At 43.9% G+C, this 25,083-nt stretch overlaps 1 protein-coding gene across 1 annotated transcript; it reads right to left on the bottom strand.

The window, feature by feature from the left end:
* On the bottom strand, positions 1 to 25,083 carry CDC25A (cell division cycle 25A). Its single transcript, XM_030549733.1, has 16 exons — positions 24,911 to 25,083; positions 21,959 to 22,044; positions 20,259 to 20,307; positions 19,362 to 19,400; positions 19,137 to 19,173; positions 18,636 to 18,737; positions 14,330 to 14,449; positions 12,087 to 12,224; positions 10,696 to 10,770; positions 8,717 to 8,869; positions 8,255 to 8,344; positions 7,597 to 7,659; positions 7,401 to 7,499; positions 5,603 to 5,733; positions 5,142 to 5,253; positions 1 to 2,856 (listed from the first exon to the last, which is right to left on the bottom strand). Exons 1-16 carry the CDS (start codon positions 25,081 to 25,083, stop codon positions 2,716 to 2,718), a joined length of 1,608 nt encoding a protein of 535 aa, XP_030405593.1. The 3' UTR covers positions 1 to 2,715.

The raw sequence follows: 25,083 nt of genomic DNA, 5'->3' as shown, positions 1-25,083 counted from the left end.
TAAGGAGAGATTTGGAGGAGGATAATGAGTTGGTTTTGCAGAAGTTTACAGGGAGCTTCTCTCAACTGTGAAAGGCAGCATGGGAATTATCCACACTACACCACACTGCTCAAGGATAGTAAAGATGGAACTACAGCGGAAACAAGCAGCTTGGATTTTAGGTAGTTTATTCCCTCTGCCTGCAAGAGTCTATTACAGATGCAGGCTCTTTTTAGTACAGATCCTAGTTAGGACCATGTACATCGTACAACTTCCCTCCCACCCACACAAAATCCTCAAACCAGGGTACATACAAAAGAACAAGGTCAGGTATAAAACAAGGTTTTGTATTTCCACCCCTCTGAACAAGGTTACATGGAACTCTTAACTCAAACCAAACACTGCCACTAATTAACAGTGTGGTACAGCAGTGTTAAACAGCGATATTCAGCACACATTTAATATCCTGAATACCAGGAAGTTGGGGGTATTCTCAGGAAATACAATTGTAAAGCCACAGATTGCTATAATGGTTACGTTACACAAGAAACCAAAAGTGAATGACCCCTTTCAGATGGGGGAAAAAAACACTGTTACTCAGTCTCCCACCTGCTTTTTTTGGATGTGACTTGCAGCTTCACAGTTGTTACATACATGACATTTGTTTACCAGGCTGCACTGGAGGAACGTGTGTCAGATTTACTACCCAGATATGTTGCTAAGTTGCCAGCTTTGAGTACATACTGACCACCTGCATATAGTGAAGGTAATCATGTACCAGAAGGGACTTTGGACAAATGGATTACTGATTAGATTTCATAAGAGCTTTCCCCTTCCCAGATTTAATACTGACAATTCAGAAAGTTTAGATTTAAGTAATTTCACTGGGCTTCTTGCAGAAATTCCTGACACAAAATACCATGCGAGGATGTGGAATACAACCTTCCCTCCTTTTTTATTACTGTAAGTTTGGTAAAGCACCAGCACTGATTTAACACTTATTAATCCACCCATAAGAGACTAAAAAAAAAAAAAAAGTGTTACATAATCTTTTTGAAAGTTAAAGGAATAAAACTTGAACAGCAGACCTTAGGAAATGGGAAACTTAAAAACAAAATAAAACGCCACAAAACCTTCCCCTCCTATACTTTGATGTAAATACCATTTTTGTAACATTGACCTGAAGGCCATAAGTCAAGCCATCTGAAGCACTTTGGGATTTCTGCTAAGGTAAAAATAAGGGTCTCTGAGAATCTATGGAAAGTAAGGCTGCTTTCACTGATATGTTGGCACACGGGGAAGCACAGCCATTGCCAAACCAGCATACTACACTCTCACTGTGCTCAAAGCGAGAGCCGGATCACATGCTAAGTCATTAGACTGCTTTAGCATTTGCTAGACACGCTTTACACGTTGCTAAAGAAGCAACTATAACAGGTTTAACACTGGCCCAATCTCTTGCCATGGGATCCTCAGACTTTTTTGAGTAGCTAATTTCTAGGAATAAGCTGTTTATTTTACTGGAGGACACAAAGCTGGCCTTTGAAAGTTTTTCCTTTTACCAGCATCAACTATCTACTGATGGTGAAAACTCATTGGCTGTAGGCTCCTCTCTTGCTTTGTCCTTCCAACAAACCAGTTGTAAACATCTGAAGTAAAAAATCCACAGCTGCTGAAGTAGTTTTAGCACAGTTGCACAGTGGGAGGTGGCTGAAGTTTCACTGAGAAGCAAATCAACTTGCAAATGACAGGATAAGCATGATTCCACACAGCCAGGTTCTCTTCCAGATATAAACCATGATAACTAGAACTGAAAGCAGCAGCCACATGCTGCTCCATCACTGCTCAATTTGGCAACACTAAATACATAGTCAGGTTTGCCACCTGGCATTTCAGAGTTCACCAGAAGCAATTTGTTCTCTAGCTTATGGGAACTGGCAGTAATTCTGCCCGCTTTGAAATGGTGGTTTCTTCAGATTTAATGAAACAGCTAAGGAGAAGTTCCTGAAGTTAAAATATAAAATAAAGCAACCTAGGTCACAGAATAAATTAAACGAACATGATATCTGCACAACAAGCAGTTTCCCACTATACTGTCAGTAGGCTTCCTGTAGGTGTTGCATTTTCGTTGGGTGAGAAACCTCATAGGGAAGCCACTCCCCATCCCACTTCACTACAGTGCGTTACACTGCCAACAAAAACCAATCAGAGCTGTGGTTGAAAGGAAAGACTTGAGAAACCCATGGTAGGTTGCCTGTTAGCAGAAATGAGGTCTCAGTGCAATCCAGATGACTCACCTGCAGTGGTATTAGCTTCATTCAACTGTACTTAAATAATAAAATAAGGCATAGTTTTAAAACAGGCACTAAAATAATCTCACCATTAACACTTACATGGCACATGCCAGCTCAAGCCACTGCACCTACAACAGGCTGTTGGATAGCTGTTTCTACGTATATCATAGAAGAGAATCCATTTCCATGAACCATATTGAGGAAGGCATACAGAAAAGTCATCTTTGCAGTCAGATCATTAGGTCCACATGAGCAGCATGGTGAATAGAAGTGTTCCATATTGTTTCTCTTATCACTTCCAGCAAGACTGACAAGAATGCGAAGAGTCCATGGAGTGATCTGGTGCACGATAATCATGACCAAGAACAGATACACTCTTCTCCCCTCCCACTTCTGTTTTCCTCCAAGGTGAGCAGTCTTCTGCTGCCCACCAATACAGCCCTTAGAGTTTCTTCAGGCGACTGTACAGTTCCCTTTTGCTCTTTTCACCTGCCCATGTTCTACTTTTTGTGCGGAACCTTTTCAAGTCTTCCTTAAAGTCCTCATGGTGCATGGGGCGGTAGCTCTGGGGTTCACAATAGTTCTGGGAAAGAAAAGCTGGTTTCACTTCAATTTGTCATTGCTTCGTGTACAAATGATATTCCCATCTGAACCTTGTCTGACCCCAGGCCTCAAGCAAACAAGCTCATGCTTACAACCATCCATACAACTACCCAACCATCCTATCACCATGGCATCTAGATCCAGGCCCCAAATTGCAATTTAACAACTGATTAAGTTGGTTTAAGCCAACATTCACAGACTGAACTCATCACTCAGCTCTGCTTGACATCCTCCTCCTAAAGATAGCTCTCTCAAAGCAAGGGGCACAACCTTATATTTACGTCGTTCTCATCCCAAAGCCTCTTACCAAGAAACATTCTTCCCACCAATGAAACCAACAGAACACAGCAACACTCACAGCCATTTAACAAACAGAAAGTGTCCATCCTGAAAGTATAGGGGGAACATAGGGAGGTAGAGTCTAGCTGTTCTATCTGAAATTTGGCTAGCACGCCAATAAAAAGAAATGGGTTTATTTGCAATAGAAAGGCTAGGAAGTGGAGGAGGGGAGCCCTTTTTTTTTTTTAAAACACTCTCCCTGCCTATGCTGGAATAGTATGGAGAGCTAGCTGGAGAACTAGTAGAATAAGTACATGGCACCAAGGAAGTGGAACCTGATTGAGATGGAAAACAATTTTTGTTCAAACTTTTAAATGCACTAAGGCAGAAAAAGCTGTAAGATTTAATACTATCCTTCAAATTAAGGGCTGAGCATACATGGAAGAGCCCCAGCAAAGACCAGATTTGACATTCCTGATATTTCTAAGGTAAAAACAAGCCGAGAATCTACTGGAAAAAACCTCAGGCTTTTGTTCGTCATACAGCATCAGACAATGACAAACCCCATGTTTCTCCTTTGTTCTTGCTTTCATGAAGAATGCCATGGATTTTAGTAACTACAAAAGGTCAATTTTATACCTCATCCAAGAGACATTGGTGAGCGCCAGGAGTGACAACAATAGGTAGCTTTGAGGTGTGGAGAGGGTTTAGACAAGAGCCTTGAGATGCATGGCTAGAAAGGGCTGAACATCCTGCAAAATAAATAACCCTCAAAAGACATTAGGGGAGATAATGTTTGTGTTTTTGTGTATTTATATATGTCTGAGTAGGGTCGACAATGTAATCAACAGTCCCTATCTATGCTGTATTTTGATATCATTTAAATGAATTGTAAAAATGGGATATCTTGGTATTCATCTCTCGTTGAAGTGTACTGTGAATGGAGGAGGAACAAGCAAATAGCCTTATGTTAATTTGTATAGCTAAGTACTGGTGATGGACCTCCTTCAAAGTCATCCTAATTACCTTTTGTTCCCTAAGGAACTCCAACTTGTCAATTTAATGTCTTTTTTGACAAAAAGATCTTTGGGTCTATTCTGTCATCTCAGATCTGCTTAAGCTTCATCGGGGGACGTCTGAGTTGCAAGACTGAGGTCCCAGTTATTCTGGTATGCCCTGAATATGAGAATTGGACATTGGACTATGACCTATGAACTAAATTCTAAAGGAACTGTTTGCAAGTACAAAGCTAACCATCTCTGCTATGAATCTAAACCTCAATGGATTGAACTCATGTCTGTACGTATATTGATCTTTTAGCCATACTCTCTCTTTCATTTTTAAATAAATTTTTAGTTTAGTTAATAAGATTTGGCTGTAGCATGTATTTGGGTAAGATCTGAAACATTCACTAACCTGGGAGGTAATGTATCCAATCCTTTGGGATTGGTAGGACCTTTTCTTTTATATGGTGAAACTAGATTTTCAGAAATCATCATATTTTAGCTGGGTACCTGTATGGAGGCCTGAGGCTGGATCACTTTAAGGGAACTGTGTTGTTTGGACTTCGGAGTAAACAGTAAGGGAATAAAGAAGCTGTTTTATGCTGGTTGGTGAATCTAAGTATTGGAATATCCACCCGTTTTTTGGGGTTTGGCTACCCCATTCTTTGCAGTTCACCTAATTGAGTGATCACAGCTGGCCCCCACTGGGACCCTGGTCACAGCCTTTATTACAAAAACACCTCAAATGGCAAGTTAATCATTGCAATCAATCTAGTCTTGTAGCACAGCAAGACCACTATGTAAAAAGAGCAAGAAGAATGAAGTATAGTGCAGTGAGTTATTCTTCATCTGTTCAGAAGCACAGTTTAAGCCCTATAGCTGAATATAGCTGGAGAGAGAGAGGCATTTGTTCAGTGTTATCCCTGTTGTGAAGAGTGAAAACAGAAGGGCAATGAGAAGTTCATAAATGAGCGATCCTTACTCGGCATCTTAAGAAGAAGTCCTTATAGCCCCCCTTTAGCACATAGAGCTCTGGGTAATGCAGGTTGGGATACTCGTTCCCCAGTCTGTCTCTCTCCCTCACAAACCGGCACCTGTAATAGGGACAGAGGTTAAAACCTATAAACCTGAGTTTAGAAAGGAAGTTATATTTGTGCAAACCACGTTCTTAACCTGTGCCTCCCGTTACTCAAAGAACAGAGTACAGCAGCCAGCCACTGTCTGTTAGGAAAAACATGCTGTACTGTCGGACAGATTCTGAAAACTAGTTGTCTATCAAAAATGACAGAGCCAGCGCCTACTACAGTAAATTGCATAAGCGGTTGACATGTTGCTACCTAAAGTCTTAAACCATCTTCAAAAGCTTACTAGTAACAACTGTGTAACAAGCACAGCTGTGCTATTCTGATCTCAGTATAGGCAGGACCATACTCATATACTCACATTCGGGGACCCCGCTCTGAGGAGAACTCACAGTGGAATACTATTATTACTCGTTTGTTTTCTGATGGCATGATAGGCTTCTTCAGCAGGAAATCCTCCACATCCTCTTCCATGTGGAGGTTTACAGCACCCTGGGAAGGCAGAGTCACAACTGAGCATACAGCACAAGTTAGGAGGGGAGATGTAACAAAGCCACTTCTATCTTCTTGTTGAGCACAGTTAGCTTTGCTATCCTTTGGTAACAGAAAGCTGTTTACACTCCTTGGAGAGCAGCTCTCTCTCTGCTGGAACAGCTCCCATTCTTGTGGTCACTTGGGTGACTGCACAACATTGGTAGGATTTAGCCTTCAAAACATAAGAACGGCCATACTGGGTCAGACCAAAGGTCCATCTAGCCTAGTATCCTATCTACCGACAGTGGCCAATGCCAGGTGCCCTAGAGGGAGTGAACCTAACAGGCAATGATCAAAAGATCTCTCTCCTGCCACCCATTTCCATCCTCTGACAAACAGAGGCTTGAGACACCATCCTTACCCATCCTGGCTAATAGCCATTAATGGACTTAACCTCCATGAATTTATCCAGTTGTTTTAAACACTGTTATAGTCCTAGCCTTCACAACCTCCTCAGGCAAGGAGTTCCACAAGTTGAGTGTGCGCTGCGTGAAGAACACCCTTTTATTTGTTTTAAACCTGCTGCCCATTAATTTCATTTGATGACCTCTAGTTCTTGTATTATGGGAATAAGTAAATAACTTTTCCTTACCTACTTTCTCCACACTACTCGTGCTTTTATATACCTCTGTCATATCCCCCCTTAGTCTCCTCTTTTCCAAGAGTCCTAGTCTCTTTAATCTTTCCTCATATGGGACCCTCTCCAAACCCCTAATCATTTTAGTTGCCCTTCTCTGAACCTTTTATAGTGCCAGTCTATCTTTTTTGAGATGAGATGACTACATCTGTACACAGTATTTGAGATGTGGGCGTACCATCGATTTATATAAGGGCAATAATATATTCTCCTTCTTATTCTCTATCCCCTTTTTAATGATTCCTAACATCCTGTTTGCTTTTTTGACCGCCTCTGCACACTGCGTGGACATCTTCAGAGAACTATCCACAATGACTCCAAGATCTTTTTCCTGATTTGAGTCTTCCTCTCAAAGCACAGTGCTCTTTTAAACTGCTTTTTAGAACTAGCCAGCTTACTCAAGCAGCACTCTTCAAAATAACTGCTCACATTGCAAAGCTTGTGTAAGAGAATAAGGCCATTTCTTCTACAGCTAGAATATTAAAATTTAGTTAAAGTAAACAATGTCAGATTTAGCTATGGAAGTTTTTAATATCTGTTTCCCTAGAGACATTAGGTATCCTAACTTTCTGATTCTTCTACAGAGAAACAAGTGTACGGTCAGTTCTCTACAATTGCCCTACACCTCCCATTAAGGCAAACCCTGCTTCTAGCCAAGGAGAGCTGAGTGTTCCTCCCTTCGGAGGGAAAGCTAATGCAGAGATCAGGGAGAGTGAGTGTAGTGCTAAACAGTTTGTACAGCACAACATGGTCCCAATTGTGTTTGGGGACTTTGGGCAGGGCTGTAATATAATTTTAAATAAGACTAAATATAAACACAGACACCATCTCCTTAACCTGAAGGGAAAAAAAAAGCCCTAAACTGCCAGCCTACCCTTGGATTTGCTCATGAACAGCTAGGAATGAGCATCTTTAAGATACTTCCCAGTGCTCCCTGATTTGCCCAGGCATCAGACACCTATACATTTCTTCTCCAGGGTCACTGTACCTTGATATGGCCTCCCTCATATTCATATGGATATCTGCAGTCAATTATCACACACTCCTTTATGAAGCTTGCAAACTTCCCAGTCAGAACAAATACAATCTACACAGAAAAAGAAGATTTCAGGAGTTTATCTTATGTGCTACATGAGTTTGCTTCTTTGTACAAAGCAATTTCTCATTGCCACTGGGATACATACCATTTCTGGGTCGATATATTTTAAATCTTGATGCTTCCCATCTACAGTGTGGAAAAGGTAATCCTAAAAAATAAAACAGAAGGCTAACTCAGACTGAGGAAATCCCATTTATGACAGTGTTAACCATACATCCCAGTTACAGACTGTCTGGTTATTGATTTTATGGCACCCACAAGTATAACTAGACAATTTAGAGATCAGCAGAGGCACCTGCCCATTATTTTATTATTAATTTGGCATATGCAGTCTGGTCAAGCCAAGCCACAGTGTTCTGAACAATATTCAAGGCACGAAGACTTCCAGGAAGTGGAGTCATTTTGCAGTCCTCCATAATGCGTGTCATGGTTTGTGGCTGCCCATACTGACATAGTAGCTTGTCTCTAAAACTCCACCCACAAGACCATACAATCTAAAGAGACAGACGGAAAATGGATGCAATTTAACAGTTTGCAGGGAGTTAGAGGATTATGAATAATTGTGGGAAAGGATTCAGAATAACTCCTCACCTGGGTGAGGTAATTAGTAAATGATTGTTAAAGCACTTTAATGCTTAGCATTTATAGAGCACTCAAACATGCACTGCTGGAGCAAGAGAGAACCTGACTTGGGTTAGTTTGACACATAAAGATGCTATTAAAAAAAAAAAAATCAGCGTTACCTTTGAGAAGTCACCAATAAGATTCCTTTGGTCATTGTCCAAAATGCTCTCAATCTCTGAGGATGACTGAGTCCTAATTAGTTTCAGACTCTACAGGAACAACAGTTAGAGATGACTGCTGAGTAACAATGGCCTATTATCCCTTCGCAGGGAATCAATGCACTTCACTGAGAGTAGACATGAATATCAACTGATATATATCATAGATAAATCTTGGCCTGCCACACCCTCAAATTTATTTTCACTTGGGATCACAGTGGAAGACCTGAGCTCAAGCACACCTAACCCATCCCCTAACATCATGCATTAAGAGACTACAGCTTGTCAGATGAACAGTTATCTACCTGGAAGAGCATCGTTCTCTTGAACATCCTTGTTATAATTTATAAAAGAATTGGATACCTATCCACACAAAATAAAACTGATTAGACAAGGATTAATATTAGCTATTAAGCCACCAACCATTGCTTCTTCAGAAGGTGTTCCAGGCACATTTTTCCTTCTTTTGCTGTTTCCTGGAGATGTCTCTTCTTGGGACCTTTCCATTCTTTTCAGGGCATTCCTAGCCACACCATTGGGAAGAGATGATGATCCAAACAAGCGGCACCGTTTAATCTGGAAAAAAAATCAGAGAAAAATAAGACACTCCCCCAAGCCAAGAAGGATGACGTTAAAATCTAGATCAGTCTCAAACAAAGTTTCCTGCAAACATGTTTATATAAGATTTCACTAGAGCACGAGTGGGTGTTGGATTGTCACAGCAAAGTAGCAGAGGCATAATGTGATGCCACAGCCAGCAGATCTCTTTTAACTTCAATACTGGCTGTATATTTAGTTGCCATGCAAGAAACCAGGGTCCTAAATCAGTGTTCCCTCTAATTTTTCATGTGCAGAATTAATTTTGTTATGTGCACCAATACGGAGGTGACGTGTGACACATGACCTTTATACTGGTGCACATAAAATTCATGTGGTGGGGATGGGGCTGAGAGGTTTGGAGTGTGGAAGGGGGCTCGGGGTGGGGCAGAAGGTTGGGGTTCAGGGGTGTGAGGGCTCTAGCTGGGGCTGCGGGCTCTGGGGTGGGGCTGAGGGGTTTGGGCAGAGGGTTGGAGTGTGTGGGAGGTGAGAGCTCCGGCTGGGGGTGAAGCTCTGGGGTGGGGATTAGTGGTGCAGAAGGGTGCTCCGGGGCTATGGCGGGGAGAGATGACTTCCCCCCAGCTCCAGGGCCACGGGATAGGTGCCACACCCTTGGCAGGGCAGATCCCAGTTGGGGCCGAGTTGGGGCCGGGAGAGGGGCACTCAGGCTGTGGCAGGTCTGGGCCAGGGCTGTGTTCGGGCCACCTCTACCGCGGCAGGTCCCGGTTTGAGTTAGGGGTGTGGGAGGAGCACCACCATAGGCACCAACTCTGTGTGTGCTCCAGGGCTGGAGCACCCACAGAGAAAAGTTAATGGTGCTATACATAAGCACCCACTGGCACCCTAGCTCTCCCTGCCCCCCAGCATCTCTCATCTGCTGGCAGCTCTGCTGACAAATTCCTCCCCTCCCGCCCACTGCAAACAGCTGTTTCGCGGCATGTAGAAAGGGAGGGGGAGGAGCAGGGATGGGGCACACTTGAGGGAGGAGGTGGGGAAGAGACAGGACAGGGGTAAGGAGTCGGGAGGTTGTTGAGCACGCCCAGCTAAAGGGGAAGTCAGTGCCTAGAGAGGCCCGGAAGAGTGTCTCCCTACCCTGCACCCAGTCCCAACTGGGTGGGTTCCCTGAGCGCCCGCGCAGTGCTAAATAGGCTGCTGCACAGCCATGCAGTTTATAGGGATCTTAGATCCTAATGTTGGTCTCTTGCTATGCAGGTTTACTGAGTTGGAAACACTACAAGAAAAGCATGATCAGGCCTTAGGGTGAGGGAGTGTTTTTATAGCTTGACAGAAAATCCTCCAGCAGATTAAAGTACTGAGTTGATGGACTGTGAAGAGTGTCCATACTTCAGCCTTAAAAGATGGTGGCTGGAGGCATTACAGATGGGTGTACGCAGAATGGGCTGGAGAGACATTTATAAGATTCTGTTTAGGACGCAAACTTTGGACATCTCTCTCAAATGGCTCAAGGGAAAACTTTAATACAGTTAAATCCTATAGACACTGTCCTACTGTTCCCAAATGCTACAAAGACAGAGCCCTCTAGTCATTAGGCAGGCTAAGGTTAAGAGCAAACATGTAGGTACTACCATGCCTGGATCCTGAGAGGTGCAGGCTCAATGGAGCAATTATGGTCACTTGTCTCAAAGGCAGTTTTCGAAAGCCATATTAGCAAATTTATGCCCTGAGTGTATGAGGGATGCTAACTAAAAGTAATGATTTGATCAGTTTTCAATAAGGAATTTCAATGGTGTAGATGACCCTTTGAAAGAGATGCAAGTTTCATTACAGTGGGATGGAACACTTACGTGGTTGTCTGCTTTTCTCATGACCAGTGGAGCAGTCCAAAGGCTTGCCACACCAGATGGCATCTCTTCATCGTTCTGAGGAAGGAGAAAGTTACCTCAGTTCTATCAAATTTCAGGAGAACCACATTTCATCATGGACAGTGGCTACACAACATGTCTAAGGCTTTTGCACAGCTCAAGCAGGCATTTAAATTTAACGCAGGTGGCAGAACAGTTCTTTGGGATTACTTACTAATTCACTACTGTGGGAACTACCATTTATCTGGTAATTCTTAGATTAACAGGAACTCCACTCTAATGAAGACTAGGATACTGGAAAGAGTCTTACAGCTGTTGTGAGGAAAGTTACAGCAGTTGATTCATTTAACAAAAAATCCATTTATGATTTTAAAAATGTTGCTTTACAACTTTGAGAGTCTCCTGCTCACATGCATTCAAATGAAAACAGCATCCTGTTTAAGCAAAAGATTGCAAAGAAGAAGGTACATCCAATTCTGGGCTTACCAGTCATGACTCCATTCCTGGAAATATGGCTTCTACATTAAATACCCCACTGTAGACAGATGGTTTCCTTCCCACTATTTCCTGGACATTCCCCAGTAAATTGCAATGTGAGTATTTTATCAACATAGGAACAGCAGCAAATTGTCTCCATTTAACTGCTACTGTCTGCTGGTGAGAAGCTGAAGTGACAAGGTCTATAGTCTGCTGTTAGAAGCAGAAGCATAACATTTCTGCAATTCTATGAAAGGCAATAAGAGGTGGAAAAGACTATAGCTATGTATACACTAGCACTTTTGTCACTAAAACTTGTGTCGGTCAGGGGTGTGAAAAAACCCACCCCCCTGATGGACTAAGTTTCACTGACCCCCATGGACAGTGCTATGTCAGCCAGAGATGCTCTCCCGCTGACATAGCTACAACCAATTTAGGGTGGTTTAATTACGCCAGTGGGAGAGCTCTCACCCATCAGCATAGAGCAGCTACATGGGAAACCTTACAGAGGTACAGCTGTGCTGCTCTGAGGTCTGTAGTGTAGACATGGCCTACAGCATTAAGTCTTCTTGGAAGATCATCTGCAATTACCAACTTTCTGCCACTTGTGATGAAAGAATTCTATAGCTCTATCTATCTTAGTTAGAGCAGTTGCTCAACATACATGTTCACCCTGGACAAATGCCATTAACAGATTGTTGATGGCCCTATAAGGCTTAACTAGAATTTACACTACTATGGTCATTTAAAAACCTGCATCAAGACTCTGCACTTAGGACACTATACATACACATTGCTTCTCATCTGCAGATTCTTTACTTCTAAATCAGTGTTCAATAGAGACACAGGAATGCTGTTCCCCACAAGTGTAAATCAACCACTCCCCTTTCACATACCTTCAAGTCCTCCCCATCCAATATATCTAGAAATCCATCATCCTCTTCCTCAGTGTCAGGGGAAGTTAGAGATGACTGCTGCATGAAAGCAGGCCTATAGTTTTCCAAGTCACCTTCAGGGGCTTCACCAGTGGGAAACTGGAAAAAAGATATTTTGGTTGAATGGCAGCCTGCATCCAGCCCTTTATTCTGGGGATTGTGTGTGACACTGACAGGTCAGAGCCATAGGCCAATTTGCTTGTGTGTGAATATCAAAGAAATGTTAAGCAAACTAGTATGCACAGACCAATTCACTGATGTGTTAACAGGTATTGTTTTCACCTATCCATACTCTGTTGATTGCTATCACGTTACATTGTGTATATCCCTGTACTTAATTAACCATAGATCAAAAGTGTGTGTTAGTATTAAGATGAGAATTTACTTGATGCGTAAACTTCATGAAAACTAATGAAAGATTGTTATGCGCCATTACATTACAATTTACATAGCATATATCCTGGTAATTAAGTTTACTCATCAAATGCGATTGGACCTTTGGAAATATAAAAGAAGGCTGCTAACTTCAAAGCATGGGTCATTGTGTTCGACAATGGAAATTCTCACACTCAGTATGCATTTAGTCAACAAAGGAGAAACCCATGCTGTGAATGAAAACACTTGCCAGATGGCTTTCTGTGGAAAGGAGCTATAAGAATGGATCCAGGGAACGAGACTGTCTCTGAACTATTTGGACAATCACAGGGAAGCGTTACAGATGCAAAACAGATCTCCAAAGTTTTTCTGGGTAACCTTGAGACACTCATGGAAAACTAGCAGATTACTACATCTCTGCTATCATTTTGGACTTACAAACTTAAGACTCACCTGTTAATATATTTTACCCGCTTTAATCTCTCAATGACTCATTTCTTTTTCTTAGCTAATGAAACTTTAGTTAGTTTACTAGAGAAACTGGCTGCCAGCATTGTCTTTGGTGTGAGATCTAAAGTATCCATTGACCTGGGGTAAGTGACAGACCTTTTGGAGTTGCGAGGAACTGGACGTGGTGCGATTTTTGGTTTTAATAATCTTTATCACTAAGATCAGTTTGTCTGGGTGGCAACCAGGCTGAAAGGTCTAAGGTGACAGTCTGTGGCACCATGTTAACACTGGTACAGTGATCCAGAAGTGCACTTTTGTTACTGTCTTGGTGAAATCTAATTCTAGAATATATCACCAGTTTGGGGTGTCGGTCCTATTTTCTGACCTGAGATCGGCACTCAATTGTGAGCCACTCCAGACAGCGTGACACTATGGTCTCCCTTTCTAGATGACTAGGAACACTGGTTCTAGCAGCTAAGGCAGTGCCATTCCTTGAAAAGGATTTACAGGAGGCGCTCACACGGTCATCTCACCTATTCATCAACTGGCTTAGGCAGCTCCAAACCTGGCTCTGGCGCTGTTATTTGGCCAGAAGAACAGTGAAAAACTTCACTGCTCGTTTTTCATTAAGGGATAATCCTGCATTCTTGAAAATTATACAATTCAGTGTGTTTGCAAAGGGGAACTCACTTCCTGGATGGTGCAGAGAGAGGAGGTCTAAGTAAGAGGATGTTACCACAAGTCTCCAGGTTTTGTGCCTGCAGCCAGGAGAGGTATTCAGAAAGAAGAGGGATCACCATACTTAAGTAGAAGATGAAAATCAGAGAGTCCCCAATTCCCAGCTTATATAGAGTGGTCTTGGCCCCTTTCCTGGATGCCCTGGCCAAGCAACAGAACTTGCCATAGAATAGTTCTTCATCCCTATATTATAGATGCAATTTTCAATTTTATTCTTTTAAATGCATCTAAATTTCAACACATCTGCTTCACTGCAGAACCAGCAACAACATAAAAAGATTCATCCAATCCATGCTTTGTTAGACATCCATGCTCACTTGACTTATTGCAGTTTAGCTTAAGTTTCATGAAGGATTATAGTCAATTACTACTAGTGGTGTCATGGTAACACCCTTAGTTTATTTCCCATATTCAAGATAGAATGAGATTTTTACCAGCTTTAAAGCCTGAAAGCTGGGTGGGCTTTTTTCCAGTTCAGTGTGTTATCAATAAAGACGCAGAAAATAGTTGGTGCTTCTTCCCTCTCCCACCCCCAGAACATCATGTCTCAGGACCACCACTTGAGTGTGCTCTTCATCCTAGACCCAAGCAAGTCTGAGGCTAGGCAAAGGGTTAGTTGCCAAGGACAGCCTGATACATACCATTCGAGCTGGGGCAGAGTTCTGTCTTTGCCCAAGAACATCTTTTCCATCTTCAAGGGAACGGATACGCAGACAACTATGAGAAGCAGGCCTGGTTGGCTTCTTAAACTCAAAGGACTCCTTAATGAAAGGGAGCAAGACAAACATTTTATCAAACCAACAAAGCTTAGAAGTTGAAAGAAGGACAGGAGTACTTGTGGCACCTTAGAGACTAACAAATGTAGAGGTTGAAGGGCCCATTGCAGTGAGATATTTTACAGCCCATCCCTCTTGGACTCAGCTCCCTGCAATCCAAGGGAGTAAGTAAATCTTTCAGGATATGTGCATTTCCAAAGGAAAGTTGTTATAATAGTGATTAATATAGGAGAATTACACTCACTTCCTCTAGGTCTCTACAGTCAACTCTCAGCCCTGCATCTATCAAACTTTCCAGCAAGAGTCCTGTCTAATCATTTCATAGGCAGCCAGATCTGTGCCTAAATCACTAGAATGAACTTGCTGTTGTGCGACAAGCTGCACTGTCCTCCCACTACTCCTAAGAATGACAGATGATTCTGCAGAAATCTGAGCCCTTGTAAGATTTCTTCATTGATCACATTCACAGCCAGTTGGGACATGCATCTGAGGAAGTGGGTATTCACCCATGAAAGCTCATGCTCCAAAACGTCTGCTAGTCTATAAGGTGCCACAGGACAATTTGCTGCTTTTACTTGGTCTATAATGGAGTTGGACTCAATAGCCCCAGACAAGTTCCTTAAAGATTTATGCACTCAGTTTAATGAAATCACAGATGTTTACAGTCTGGTAATTACAACCTGATAGGGCAGTTGTTCGGAGAGCCGGTAAGGGGAAGCCTTGAAAGTTAGAGGGATGACATGGTAGTAGGTTTGGACTCCAGATCCTCAGTGAAGGTAGGATGCCCTAATTAGGTTAGGGCCCATCCCCCACAGATTAGTTTTGAGATAGGAACATTCCTAACAGAGCTGAAGTGGTCCTAGAACAATCCTCCATTTTAATAGGGCACAAGAATTAGGGAGCATCCATCTCCCCTTCCCAGTTACCTTAACGTCTCTACAGTTCCCATCCACCCAATCTCCCCCTTTCTTTCATCAGAATATAGGTCTCACATCCACCTCCCCCCCTCACTTTTGGTGACATTTGCCCCAGCCATGGCGCTCCTCCTATCTCCACACCCCAACCTGTCCCCTCACATGCCACCACTCTTACCCATCTCTCTCCTCTTGCTGTCTGTTGAATACCCATTCCATCTCTAACATCTGTGAAGCAAAGCTTCTCCCTTCCACCAATAGAAGGGAATCTAATGACATTTCCACAACCACCTTGTCTCCCTAACAAGGTCTCAGTCATTCACAATCTCTTCATCTCTCTCTCCCTCCAGCTTCTGGCTCTCCCAGAACCCTTCATCTGATGCTGCCTCTGTAGCTGAGCTCTTACAGAGGGCTCTTCCCTTACCCAACCATTACAGATCAGATCCTGGTGAGGATGGGGTTTCTCTCCAGTTACTGCCGCTTCCAATACCGCCCTCCTCTGATTTCAACATCACTGTGTCTGGTTTGTCTCCCCCTATGTTGCTGTCATTTACCATCCACCCAACTCCTCCCCATCAGCCTTCCTCTCCAACTTCAACTTCTGGCTCTCTTCCTCTCCTCTATATACCACATACATTCTTGGTAACTTCAGCTTCCATGCTGATGACCCATCTGACCCTCTAGCTGCACAATCCCTCACATACAGCTCTTTATTCAACTGGATCCCTGGTTCAATTCTCCCAATCACCAAAAGGGCCATTCACTTGACTTGGTCTTCAAGAGGCACTACCCTCGCTGATCTCTCGCTGAGATCCCTCTCTTCAATCATCGCCTGATCTCTTTCAGCACCACCCATCAGCTTGTGCCCTCTCACAGGGCCTTTCTGTGACTTCCAGTCTATCAGCATTGATGATTTCTAATCTGCTCTCAGCCCCTTCTCTTTGTAGGATTGATGTCCTTCTCCCTCATCACAAGGTCTATCCTGCCAACCTCCAGCTCTAGCTCACCTCCAACATCCGTTTCCTACACCCCTATTCTCATGTTGTGGAAAGTCTTCAGCAGAAATTCTGGGACCAGGCTGATTTCCTCTTTTACAAATTTGTTCTCTCTTCTTCAGTTCTGCCATCTTCCTAGCAAAACAAATCTAATTCTTTAACTTAACTGAATCTCATACCCACAATCCCAGCTGCTTTTTCTACCACCTTTGACTCATGCCTCAAACCCTCCCATCCTCCCTCCACTTTTCTCCATACAGGTTCTCACTGATTCTTCCAAGAGAAAACTGACAAGTTGTGACATGACCTTCCTCTTTCCCTCACCTTGCCTTCCTGTCCCCGACTATAATTCTCTTCTTCCCAGTGACAGGCAAAAGTTTCTCTGCTCTCCTCCTCTAACCCCTCCACTTGCCCTAGTGATCCCAATCCATTTTCTGATCTCCCTCATGCCCACTCTCAATCCTTACCTACATTCCTCCTTAACCTCTCACTCTTCTCTGCCTCATCCCCCTCACAAAAACAAACACACTTTAATCTCTCCCATTTTAAACAAACCTCATCCTTGTCCCCACTTAACTCTTCAGCTATTGTCTCAGTTCTCATCTCTAAGCTCATTGAACGTGCTGTTTACAGTCGCCATCCAGAGTTCCTCTCCTCCAAATCCATCTTAGATCCTTTCCAATCTGGCTTCCGCCCCTTGTGCTCAACTGCTCTCACCAACATCTTCTTGGCCAAGACTCAGAACCTGCACCCAGCCCTCCTTAACCAGTCAGCTGCCTTTGATATAGTCGACCATGGTCCTCCTCTTGAAATCTTGTCCCCTCTTGGCTTCCGTGACTGTCCACTCCCAGTTTTCCTCCTACCTCTCTAATCATGTCTTCAGCGCATCTTCAGAGGATCCTCCTCATCCACCTTCCAATTTTTGTGGCTCTAGAGTGCTGTCTTTGGTTCCCTTTTCTTCTCCCACTCCATTTTATCACTGGGTAATCTCATCCACAAATTCAAACACATCTTTATGCTGATGTCTCAGATCTACCTCTCTGTTTCAGGCCAATCTCCTTTTGTCCAAATTAATATCTCAGCTTAATGTTTTCCAGATGGACATCTCACCATCAACTCAAGCTCAACATGGCTAATCCAGAGCTCTTCCCCCCAACTTCCTTCTCAATAACCGTGCTGCAACACCATCCTGCTTGTCACTCATGCCTGTAACACAGGCATCATCTTTGACTTAGACATAGCCTTGATGTGAGGCTCTAGAGAGGTCCAAGTCTTGTCAATTCTTTCTGCATAACTTCTCTAAGATGTGGCCTTTCCTGTCCATCCAAACAGATAAAACTCTCATCCAGACTTGCACCTTCATTACTGAAATGTTCTTTTTTCTGGTTTTGACAAATAGGGTTTCCTGGCTCATATCCATTCACAATGCTTCTGCAAAGATGATTCTCCAATTTACAGCTTTGATCGTGTCACCTCTTTTTCAATCCCTCTACTGGCTCCCTCTTCTCCATCAGATGAAACATAAGCTACTTGTCTCCATGTTCAAGACCCTGCACAACCTAACCCCCACTCTACCACCTGTCATTCCGTATTAACAGATGACTCCTGCCTCCAGTCAGCCCATGTCAGCCTTCATTGCTCACTTGTTAACACCTCATGCTTGGGTGACCCCCAGCCCCTTAAACATCTACAAAGCCACTGCAGTGTTTTCCTTCAAATCCCTTTTAAGAGCTCTTTGCCACAATGTCTAAAAACTTCACAATGGCTAGACTTGACCACTACCTATTAGGCTGACTGACACTGTCTAGCTGTCTCTTGTACTCTGATGTCTTTCTGTCTGTATCAGTCTTTTTGTCTTAGACTATAAGTGCTTTGTTCTGCATTTGTACAGTACCTAGCACAATGGAGCTCCTCAGCATTATGGCAATACAGAAAGTGGAATCAGCTTTTGCACCAGATAAGTGCAAATTCTGCAAGACAAACCATGGAGAAGTTTAAGAATGCCACAGTTCACCAAAAGAAGAAGAAAGGCCTTACCCACCACATCAACCACTCATAGATTCTAGGACTGGAAGGGACCTCGAGAGGCCATCGAGTCCAATCCCCTGCCCTCATGGAAGGACCAAATACATTACAAACCTCTTCCCCAAATAAGAAGTTATCCCTATGTTTCAAGCCCCTTACTACCACAAGTCACAGCTTCCTGGGTATAGCTTCCCATATTACACGACTTCAGAGATGTGTAGAGTGAGTTAAACTTACATTCTCTTTGTTGTCATCTGGTTCAATCAGGTGAAAAACATCACAATCCAATGTATCTGAGTTGCTCCTCTTCAGAGCAGGACTAGACCCCAAAAGCTTCTGCTGCAAAAGTGAGAGGGTAAATCCTTCTCAGTATCAACCAGATCCCAAAATTTTGGGCAATTGAGAGGCCATGCTGATAGCTTGCCAAGAATGTAAGGGCTAGCCGTGGACACGCAGCCCCTGGAGACAACAGATCCTGGCATGCCATACTTCCACATAAAGCTGGTGACAAGCTGCCTTGTAGAATATAACAGATTACACTTTGATCCATTTCAAGATTACAGCCTATGACTTTCTATTATCTTAATATTAAGCAACAAGCAACACCAGATTCTTGCAACTGGAAGATTAATGCGTTCTGCTGGATATCTGCTGATAAAGTGGGTAGATAAGTAGCATAACACTTAATACTGAAAAACTATTTGCCACTCCCAAAAGACCAAAATCCCCCTCACTTACCGGGAGGGAACGTATTCTTCTGATGGGTAACTGAATACTGCAATGAGAACACAGACAAAAATAGAATCAAATTTTACTCTAACATTTAAGCTGTAAAGCTATTAAGAGTAACAGACAACAGAACTCAGATTTTCCACTGCAAAACTGAATTAGCTAGTAGCATAATTTAACAGACCAATAGACAACTAATTAAGAAGGGAAAATTAAAATTAAAGTTGTACTCACTTGGTAAGTCTGCCAGATTCTAGAATTCTTTTTTCAAAGCTGGAAAAAAGCAGACAAAGGACATTAGTTACCTTTGTTTCTAATTCATGACCCAATACTTTGAACTTCGTGTTGTTTAACTCAAAGTCATGGAAGGTTTATTGCTGCTACTTGCCCCCAGGTTACAAACTTGTGCACCTTAGGCTATGTCTACACTACATCTTATGCCAGCATAAATTGTGTGTGAATAAAGCATTCCCCTGAGTGACATACATTATGTCAGTGTAAGACCTTCTCTCACCAACAAAGCTTCTACTGCTTGAGGGGGTGGTTTTATTATGCTGGCGGGAAAACACTCTCCCATCAGCACAGAGCATCTTCACCACACATAGTGCAGCACTGTACGTATAGACATGACCTTAAGAACAGCAGACCATCTTGCTCTTTGTTTTCTAGAGACTTGTCGTCTCAGTTGGGCTGGAGGACTAAACCCAGTTTCCCCACTCTAGTTTCCCCAAGAAGACTAGCTAGCGTTTCTTAATTCAGGATAGTATTAACAGCAGATTAGCCTAAATGGAAACTATAAGTTACATGCAAGTTAGGTGCAGCGCTCAGACTCCTAAGCAAGGTGCCAATGTGATGCTCAGAGTCTAGAGTCCTCAGAAGTACATACTTTGGTCCGGGCAACACATTAACTTAGACATAAGATTTAAGTAGTCTGAGCCACATTCTATTGTGATAGAAAACCTAAAATCTCAAGCTGCAATGTGCCAAGACATACACTTCAAGAAGGTTAAGTGAGAAGAGCCCATTTTACATGTACTAGCTGTGGAAATTTGAGATCAAGCCTCCCATTAGCCCACATGTAGCAGTTAATAGTTCAGTCTAAAATGCCAGAAGTTTAGCATTTTTACATACGTTTCCTCAATGTCCGAGTTCAGGGGATCAGGAAAATCCAGACAGTAGCCTGTGAAAGACAAAAATGGTTTTACTATTGAAAATAAAGTACAGGGCATTGTTAGCAAGGAGTCTTAGATCTTCTCTCCGCAAAAGTTTACAGTGATTTGCTCAGTATGGCAACTATTTGCCATGCAGAGAGAGTCAGAGTCCAGGTCCAGGTCCATAACTCATCCCCTACTTGAAGCCGGGGGAGGGGGAGAGAAAGACAGCCTTGAATATCACCCAGCTACTACTTCTGACCACAGGTATTGGTTTGATACTGGGCCTTTGGGGTGAGTGAGAAAAGGTGAATAAAAATATCCCACCATACTGCCCTGTATGAGAAACCATCCCACAAGATAGGAACATACTGCTTCAGAGCCACAGCCTAACTAATATTTTGGCCTTTTTTCACATAGGCTAATAAAGTACCATTCCTTTGCAGGTTAACTCTGCCAACTGATTGTTTCCTATACGCAAGCTTTTAGCCATGCTCTCTTATTACTCCCCTCCCCTGCCCAAAGTAGGTAATATTATCACATCTCACAGTCATCAATCAAAAAAAGCCTTCCTAAGACAAATCATTGTCCAGGTAGCAAGATAATTAGTACCTTATTGACATACAAAAGTCAGACAATACAGCTGCTTCTGCTAGGTTTAAGATTATGAAGACTTTTTCAAAAAGAGTTGTGCTTTAAAAGGACTGCTTTGACAAAAAGTAGGTAGAAGCACACTACATCTCCATGTCTCCCTGTCTTACCCTATTACCACCGTGCCCCCTATGATCTGTAGTCTAGAGTATCCTGGTACAGTCATGGCAGTACACATGACGAGATATACATAGAGAGAAAGCCATCTCCCTATACTGGGTTGCTTCAATAGAGTCCTATAAACCCCAATGATTTTAGTAGTATTAATTAATCATATCACTCTAAACAATATTTACATTGATGTAGCACGTTCTATCCCAAAATACTTCAAGTTTTAGACACAGCTATATTTCAGTGGCTCTACATATATCTGGGGTGCAAGGACAGTAGTCGGACAACCAAAATCACACAATATGTCACCAGTAGGTGTAAAAACATAGTGGATTTGTGCAAAGACCCTCTTAACACCCTATGAACTCCAGTGACCATACAAAGCACACAATCATGGTTTGAGGTCTTAATTGAGACGACCAACATGAAATTATGTTATATTCACACAGTTTATCTACCTCAGAAGGATGAAAAGGATAGTCAGTTCTGCTAAGAACTCAATTTGTGACTCCAAGGAGCGTAGGTATTTCAAACCCATTGCTTAGACCATTAAGCCATTACTTCTTGATTGTCAGCAACCACAAATTAACATGGGACAGCTATGTTTACCAGCCAATGGTTTACAAAGAGGCAGAACACACTAGTGAATGGGAGCCAGAACTGATTTTTTACACAGGCTCTGCCACTGACTTACTGTGCGATGCTGGACAAATCACTTAACATCTGAATTTACCTTTTTTTTTTTTTTTTTTTAAATGTGGCTAAGAAGGTTGCTAGGATTAATTATTGTTTCAGAGAATTATGCAAGTACACAGTATTAGCTTCCTCTTAAACCTGAATATTGCTCTTTATAATACAAGGCAAGAGGATGTCAAGCTTTTTCATTCCTTAGTACTTATGTGTGGATTAAAAAGTAACCTGAATCAGTAGATTCTGACGAGTCTGTTCTTTGTAGATTGTTACTGTTCCTCGTTCCCAGCATTTGCACAGAATTCTCATACTGACTGTAAAGGTTAAAAAAATGAGTTATTTTACTGACTGTTTCAGACAGGAACCGCAATAGGTTTAAAATATAGAAATACACAGCAGATGAGCTCACATTGGAATGGCTACTTTTGATCAGTTTATGTAGTGGACAATGCAAAAGGTGCCAGTTTAACAGTCCTGCAAATCGAAGTTTTGAGTAACCATAGACACACTACAGGTAGGAGCAATACAATACACCTGGGGGAATTCTGCGTCACTGCACATACAAAGAATTCCTGTCCCCTGCAAATTTCTTTGATTCCCCCACAGATAAATGACTTCTGATGGGGAAGCAAAAGGAAGCCACAAGAGTGGTCACGTGCCTCTCCTCAGCAATGCAGGCAGGTTGCTTTGGGCAATATATTTAGGGTTCTTTGCCTTCTGGTTTCCATTTCATTCAGATAAGTTTAATCTTGATGCAAGTGTTTCTCTGCATGTATCAGAGATAGAAACTATCTTCTTTACAATTAAAATTGAGATTCTCTTCTAATCTCATGTCTCCAGGAGCTGGGGCTTTGAAATAAACCCCAAATATTTTAAAACTTGAAATAACGTTGTGAGTGTTGGCAACATTGCATGAGTAATAGAGTACTTATTGTACGGAATGAATTTATAGGTGTTACGTGGTCTATCAAAGAGCCAAAAGGTAGAATAGTGGCAGACAACCCAACCCAAATAATCTCATGTTTAATTCCTTTGTTACCTGGAAGAGTACGGTGGGAGAAAATAATTCATCCCTGTGCAGAGGGCCATCTAAAATCAACTTTATACTATTTATGCCCACCCACCCCCCCCCCAAAAATCAGGTTTTAAATGCTGTGTCGGTCTTGTGCTGCCCTATGCACAGGGATGAATTTTGCTCATATTGTGTAATTATTGACTAGTGATTAAATTATTATTTTTGCAATATTATTGCCAACACCTAACTCTGGGAGTTGGGTAGAATGAGCCAAACCAACATACTGAGCAGATTCATCCCTTATAAACTCTCGGTACCAAACTTAGCAGCTTATCAGGGATGTACTTGGCCCTTTGTCATTAATTCACAGTCTCAGTTATTTCAGTGCAGAGAAAGGCTAGAAATCTTGAGACAGTAATGGAGGAGGACTTTGCATCGCATGGGTAAGAGGCTACATGGTGAGGGGTGGAGGGATGGCTACAGGATGTGTTCAGAAGGCTTTGGGAAGTGAGATGATGTGATATAACAGAATGCAGGGTTTGAGCAAAGAAGATTGAAAGTGGAATGCAGGGGACTGCTGGTATTGTTTGGGGGAGTCAGGGTGGGGAGAGAAGGCTGCAGGGGTCAGAGAGCCTGGAGAATAGAAATAGGAGCCAAGGAGAACTGAGGGGCTACCAAGATGTGATCATGTGGGCTGTGTGAGGAGGAAGAGAAGGCTGCAGGGGCCAGGTGGAGCTGCCAGGGCAAGATAGGGGTTGAATAGAGAGACAAGAGTGGCATATAGAGAAGGATTACAGGGATGTGGGAGCCCAGGTACCAGTAGCAGTGGGTGGGGAGCTGGGGTGAGGAGCTGCAAGGCTTGGGTCATGGGAGCTGTGTGCGGGCCACGTCACAGGGGCCACATGTGTGGGGGAGGTGTCAACCACTATAGATATAATGGAGATCGTATGGCACCATGCGTGTGCTGCGTGTTGAAAGAGTGCACCAAGGAGGCCAGTGCCAGGAAGTTATGGGGTGGCAGGGATGTGTTCAAGGGGAATACACATAGGGGAAGTGGCCGGGCACCAGGAGGATGTGGGGGTTGCATGGGTGGGGTAATGGGGGCTGGCAAGAAGCAACAGGGAGCAAGAGTGTTTGTTACATGGGTGGGGTAACAGGGGCCATATGTTGGAGAGATGGGCAAACACCAGGGGTTGTCAGGGCTGTATATGGATAGCCACCAGGATTCACAAGGGTTGCAGGGATTGGGAATACAGGAGTGGGGTCATGAAAGCCATGTGTCAGGGAAAGAGGGAGGCAAAAGGGGACTCTGGAGGGTTGCAGGGGGGAGTCCGTAGAACCACATATGGGGAAGGGGACAGGCAACAGGGGACTAGGGACGCTGCAGGAGCAGGGTCATGGGGCAGACACCGAAGGTCAAATGGAAGCAGTCACAGAGGGGCTCTGGAGGCTGCAGGGGTGGGGTCCTGGGAGCCATATGTGGGGGAGGGGAACAAGCACCAGGGGGCTATAGAAGCTGCAGGGTGGGGTCCTGGGGCAGGAACCAAGGAGGCTATGGAGGCTGAAGAGGTGAGGTCATGGGAGCCATGTGGGGCAGGCACAAAAGGGCTCTGAGGGGAGCCACGTGTGCACCAAGGGACTATGGAGGCTGCAGAGTTGGAGTTATGGAAGCCATGTACAGAAGAGGGGGACAGAAGGGGTGAGGTTATGGGGGCTGAAGGGGTGGGATCCTGGGGGGCAGACACGAAGCAGCTCTGGGGTGGGGTCCTGGGAACCATATGGAGGAAAAAGAGCTGAAGGGATGAAGTTATGGGGGGCAGGCACAAGGCAGCTCTGGGGTGGGGTCCTGGGAGCCACGTGTGTGTGTGGGGGAGAACAGGCACCAGGAGGGCTGTGGGGGCTGAAGGGGTGAGCGTACGGGGTCCTGTGGGAAAGGCACCGGGGAGCTATGGAGGCTGCAGGGGTGGAGTCGTGGGGCGGCTGCATGGGGGAAAGAGGAAGGCACCACCAGGGGGGCTCTGGGGGTTGCAGGGGCGGGGGCCATGGGGCCATGTGAGAGGCACCAGGGCGCTCGGAAGGTTGCGGGGGATGGGTCGTGAGGGGAGCACGCACCCGGGGGATATGGGGCGGGGGGGAGGCGGCGGGGCTGGCACGGCCGGTCTCACCTGTAGCCCAGGCCCTGCAGCTGCTTCATGGTGAGGCTGAGGCCGGAGACCGGGGAGAGCTCGGTGGGGAACAGGGACTTCACCACGCCCGGCCCGGCGGCCGGGAGCTGCGGCAGGAGGAGGCGGCGGCGGTGGGAGCTCGGTGGGGCAGGGCTGGGGGGCCCGGGATCCAT

This window comes from Gopherus evgoodei, chromosome 2 (assembly GCF_007399415.2).
Source record: "Gopherus evgoodei ecotype Sinaloan lineage chromosome 2, rGopEvg1_v1.p, whole genome shotgun sequence".
NCBI lineage: Eukaryota > Metazoa > Chordata > Testudines > Testudinidae > Gopherus > Gopherus evgoodei.
This window is presented reverse-complemented; position numbering and strand designations above follow the sequence as displayed.